Below are 6,073 nucleotides of genomic sequence, written 5' to 3' on the forward strand. Positions count from 1 at the left end.
GAATCCTAGCGTAACCACAGGATCTGAGAATAAGCTACAGTTCATTTCAATATGGACCAACAGACCATGTTTACATGTTTGAGGGGTCTAGATAAAATACCGGTTAACTCACATTCTACAAAGTACGTATATATTGCGAAAGGTGGAACGCTCCGGATCCCCGACACAAAAACAAAAACCAAAGAAAAATCTACCACGCCTGCGCTTTAGCGGCCAAAAATAATACTTCTAGGACGTCTAAAGAAACATATTGCTACCGTTGGAAAGAGCGATACTTTTTCCTTTTAAAATCGTATAAAATGGTCCATGGGCACTGTGCTGGGTGGACATTGATACAAACTTTATCTAATTATCAGACTTTTGTTGGCATAACATTTTATGTTTCTTGATGTCCCTTTATCGTTTTTGAAATTACGTCAAATTGAATTTCGTGCCCGTTAATAACCGATATTTATATTTGTTACTGTACACATGTACAGTACCTATGTCCTGGCTATTAAACCCAATGTATGATGATTCTCAATATTAACATTGGCAGTTACATGTAGATTTTTGTTGTACTAATTTCTTCAGAGTTCAAGAGGTCACAAAAAACACTGAGTTTAAGTCAATGTGAGAATTCGTTGAATAACGTTAAAAGTATTCTTAAAATTGAAGAAGTACATTATATCTTTGTATTTTTGGTTTATCGGTATTCAGATACTGTCATTGTTTAATCGGTTGCTCATGACAACACAACAGAAGAAATCGAAACTAAGTTTCCCCAAAAATCATCAACTGTTTATCAAATAATATTCTAACTCTATACAGACGTATATGAATGCGTTTAATTATTAAACTTTAGCTTTTTTTCTTTATAACTGGAACGCCTAGTGATTTTGCCCGTGTAATATTTTTGCATGTATCATTAGTGTAATTAAGCATTCGTTGTCATATTTTGACATGTATTGATGTGTGACATAAATTGGTTGTTCTCGCATATCTATCATGGTGCGGATGTATATATTTTCTATTATGGTATGCTTATTTAAGTACTTGTGCGTGCTATTTGATATGCTTTTTTTTTAAAGTTACAATAGCCGATGTATGCAAAAATATGACATGAACAAGGTAACTGTATTCAAGCGCATTACGGGATAAATTAGTATACCCATTTCTAGTCTACTACAAAATTAAGAGATAGCATTACTTACTTTACTTGAAAGCTTTCCTAAGTCGTCTAACCGCGTACAAGTTAAATATTATGTCTAATGAATTTAATTCTAATAATAGTACGCAAATTGGTCTATTTTCATGTCATTATCTGAAAGAAAGAAATCCAAACCGTACACTCACTTTTGTTTAAAACTTGTGTCTCAACCGTACACTATTGAAATTCAAAACCGTTGCGACACTAGTCTGATATCGATCGACACACAAATTGTTTTTTAATATTATTGTAAACAAATTACATACCAATGGAAACGGGAAAGTCTAAAGATTTCCAATATGAATCACAGTAAAACTATACCTCAATATAAGTCGGCAAATCGAAGCTGAACGAAAAATTAAGCTGTGTTTTCTGTCATGTGTGATATTCAAATGCATTTTTTGAAATATAAGAAAACAGAAAAAAAAATTGTTTTGCTTGAAACTTATCATATTCTTCAGCAATCACTACATACCATGAATCATGGTATCATCCGTAACACCAGCAAATGAGTGATACAAAGCACAGTACCGTGGTCTTCATGTGGCCGAAGCGATACCGAAAACGGATCAAAAAACATCGTTGCCAGTACTAGTTGCACTACAGTGATGATGGCTGGTCTACCTCTGTGTGTATATCTTACAAAAATTGTAGTTGTCTCGTTTTCCTGATTTAACAAAATATTTCGGCATACCGTCTTTATTAGATGCAACATTATTCCGAATATAAGGCGATAGAACGTCAGAATAGGTCGGATCTATCAATGGTCTTTAAGATGTCAGGCACCCAATTATTCCAGTGTCCTAAACATGTTCTCCGTCTCTACCCGATCATCATAATCCATTTGTATTCATTAGTATTCATTTATATTCCATTAGTAACATTGTAATTATTTCATTATGCACAGGCAGCTTGGAACAGAAACAAGGTTCTAATGATAAGAAAGAATTCGAACTTCCCTGTATATAATTAAGACTCGGGTATCAGAGATGTCAGCGTGATGCTTGACTTTGATATGGTGTGTAAATACAAGGGAATCATAGGATACGATTTATTACCTCTACCAAACGTCTGGTCGACACATGGAGAGACTCGGCTGGGGGTCTGGCGGGGTAATGTCTGCTAATGACGTCATTTGGAAATAAATATCATCTCAACAAAATCGAGTAAGATTATTACTTCGGTGGAGAATCCTTTATCATATTCATATCTTCAAATGTAGATATAAGAAATGTGTGTGTGTGTGTGTGTGTGTGGTGTGTGTGTGTGTGTGTGTGTGTGTGTGTGTGTGTGTGTGTGTGTGTGTGTGTGTGTGTGTGTGTGTGTGTGTGTGTTCGAGATATCTATGTATCAACAGTTTCATTTTTATTATCTTAGTAGTTCACCATTTCAACATTATTATAGAACCCCCTCCACAACATCAAATTTCAACATTGTTGTAGTTTTGGATCTCTCTGCTAAACAATCAAAATTTAACAATAGTGTAGAAGATAGGTTCCCCACTGTTTCGCCTCAGTCTTACTTCTTATAGTTATTACGTATACATTCATTTGCATTGAAAATGCTACGATCATATTTTTGTACATAATTTGGTACTTTAATCAGATTCCATAACAATACATGTCAAAATATGTAATAATGTTATGTTAAAATATATTCTTTATTTAATGCATTTAGTAGCATTAATATTGTTACGAAAAATATGTATCTGCGTTATCTAGGTCAGATTATTGCAATCAGCTGTGTCAGTTACGATTGCCGTTTAAATGTATTATTTATAAATCTTTAGCTCTATTTAGTAGAATAATATACCTGAGATAACTTTATCTTATAATCGTAATAGTCGTTAACACATATTTACATCTATGTATCCAGTAATGCTGTCAGTAGTAATTTAATACGTCCTCTCCTGGGCGCTGACATCTTTGTTTATACAATATATATATATATATATATATATAAATACGTAGGCCCTCTTTGGTTATTGTCTCCGTCAGTTTTTATGTCGCGTTACGTCATTGGTCGGTCCGTCGCTACGCTGGATCCTCGATGCGCATGTGTGTATCGAGGCTCCAGCGAGTTTTCCTCCATCCATCCATCTGTGAAGCTGGTATTTCCGTAGCTCCAGATCCAAGGTAACTTTACCATACTGGAAACTCCAAATTTATTTATTTAATTGTTTATTTATTATTCAACGGCACCAGGCACGTTAATAAAACCGATGATTTATATCGGAAACGTTTTTATTATTAAGTTATAAAATATTATTAGTGCGTCTGCTAGGGGTTGCCCCGAGTAGCCCCGAGGAGAGCCCCGAGCTCTGCCCCAATCAGGTGCCCCGAATTGGGGTGACGTAGCCCCAAACATTCTTGGGGAAAGCCCCGACCAGTGAGGTTAGTGATGATTGTTTGTAAAATCATTAACTTATCATATTTGTATTAATTTTATATATGATTTAATAAATGTGAGGTTAAATTTATTACAACTCTTTGTTGTTCATTTGCGGGATCCGTCTACCTGGGACGAGGAAACTACTTTGTTTACAAACCGAATGTTTACTTTCCTCCTCCCAGAACGACATATCTTATTCGAACTCTTATTATTGTCTGCGGCGCCTCAATAGGTCTTTTTAGACCCCTATTACGCAGCAATTGGTGGCAGCGGTGGGATCCCGCTAATTTACCTACATATTTATTTACACTTACGTGATTATACTCAGAACGAAGCCTGGTGCTAGGTGTTATAATACTTGTTTACATGTTTGTTTACATGTTTGTTTACATGTGTGTTTACACGTGTGTTTACATATAAAAACAACTTGTTTTGTTGTTTAAATTCTTGTGTTATTTTTTTACTTTTATTACACTGTGATCCATTATAACAATGGATGATTCCGGGACTGTAAGTTTCCCAAATTTACACAGTGAAGAGTTCTATGAGACTGTTGATGAGGCAGATTCTTTGCATATTGATCATAGTTACCAAACTGATGTCTCCAATTCTAATGGAGCTAATATGGAACTCATGAATCAAATGAAATCATTTGTTAATGATGCCAAAACTCAGTTTCGTGAAATTCAGTCCAATATGTCAGAAATGATGAAAAATCAGTTATCTGAATTTGAAAAGGATATGAACAATATCCGAAGAAAGCATACTTCTGTTTTCTATGATAACAGTGATTTGAATACGCAAAGTCTTGCTCATCAGTCTCATCGGCACTCACCACAGTTGAATTTTTCTGAGTCAAACAGTAGTTTTGTTGTTGATCATGGTGTTGATCAAAATACAAACCGGTACCGTACACATGAGACGTTAAATAGCTCACCACATTGTGCCCGAGTACAGAATTATGAACCTGAAGTAAATTTTGGTTCGCATACTAATCATTCAACAGGTAGACAAAACACAACTGTGAAAAGCGTACAACTAAAACCACAATCTTATGATGGTAGTGATGATCTTGAAGATTATCTCACACAATTTCAAATACTATCTGAAATAAATAACTGGAGTTATTCAGTTAAGTCACTCTATCTAGCAGGTAGTCTGAAAGGTGCTGCTCGTGCTTTGCTTAGCGAGTTATCTCCAGCTCAGCAACGGGACTATGATTGCTTAGTGCGCGCACTCAACAGTCGTTATGGCTCTGTCAATAAGGCAGAAGTGTTTAGAGCACAATTACAAAACAGAACAAAAGGAAAGAATGAGACAATCCCAGATTTAGCTCAATCTATAAAGAAACTGACAAGGCAGGCATATCCATTGGCACCACCATCTGTCATTGAGGTTTTGTCATTAGATCATTTCATTGATGCAATCAATGATTCAGACATTAGATTAAGATTGAGGGAAGCTTGTCCTAGATCTATTAATGAAGCTGAAACTTTGGCTGTACGTCTCGAAACTTATCGTCTCGCTGACAATCATAGGGGACGTCAAACTCGTTCTGTAGATGTAAGAGCAACTGAGACTTCAAATGTGTCGAGCAAAACATCAGCCGAGAATAATGAAGTAAGCTCTAAAACACCATCTAACTCCTCTGAGATAGATAGTTTGAAAAATGAACTCAAGTCTCTTACCAAAGAGATTAAAGATTTGGTCAAGACTACTAAATCTAGTTCTCAAAATAATCAAAACAAACAAAAACAGTACACAAATAACAATGGTAATCAGCAGCGCCATAACTGGAACCGCAATAGTGGTAACAATAATTACCACAATAACTCTGGTAACAAGTACAATAACCACCACAAAAATCAGCAATCTAATTCGGGAAACTAAATTCTGCTGAAGTGGTGGACCACACAACAGCAAACTTTAACCAAGGTCCTACAATAGTGATGGTCAGTAGTGTTGACAAGGGTTTATTTGTGGCTGGATCTATGCAGTCATATCCTGTTCGCATGCTTGTGGACACAGGTTCGAATGTCACAATTATGAAAACAGAGGTTTTCAAGAAAATATCTAATATTTCTGAAATAGAAGTGACAGAAGTAAATTCAACCCTTGTAACTGCTACTGGTGAGTCTTCTCCATTTTATGGAAAGGCAGACCTGTTGATAGAAATAGGAAACCATAAAATGCAACATTCTGTGTTATTAGCAGATATTAAAAATGATGTCATTTTGGGTGTAGATTTTATGGAGAAACACAAATGTGATGTATTGTTAAGCAAGAATTGCTTGTCAATCAATGGTCATAAGGTACAATGTTTTCAAATATCAGATTTGAACGTTCCTACATGTTGTAGAATAGCAATAGACCAGCAGGTGACAGTACCTCCTGAGTCTGAGATGATTGTTCAAGGTAGACCTATTGATACCTTGTCCAAGGGAAAGAATTGTGTGTTGGAGACAGCTCCTTCCTTCAATGAGAAAAGTGGAT

The 6,073-nt window shown here is 35.7% G+C and overlaps 1 protein-coding gene across 1 annotated transcript; it reads left to right on the forward strand.

The window, feature by feature from the left end:
• Positions 1–3,173: 3,173 nt before the first annotated feature.
• On the forward strand, positions 3,174–5,470 carry LOC138312467 (probable basic-leucine zipper transcription factor E). The gene has a single exon (XM_069253330.1). The coding sequence runs from the start codon at positions 4,073–4,075 to the stop codon at positions 5,468–5,470; it is 1,398 nt and encodes a 465-aa protein (XP_069109431.1). The 5' UTR covers positions 3,174–4,072.
• The last annotated feature ends 603 nt before the right edge of the window (positions 5,471–6,073 follow it).

Source organism: Argopecten irradians, unplaced genomic scaffold, assembly GCF_041381155.1.
Source record: "Argopecten irradians isolate NY unplaced genomic scaffold, Ai_NY scaffold_0329, whole genome shotgun sequence".
NCBI lineage: Eukaryota > Metazoa > Mollusca > Bivalvia > Pectinida > Pectinidae > Argopecten > Argopecten irradians.

Excerpts from the sequence above, each read along its gene's own strand:
- LOC138312467 (XM_069253330.1), top strand. The coding sequence starts at position 4,073 with ATGGATGATTCCGGGACTGTAAGTTTCCCAAATTTACACAGTGAAGAG.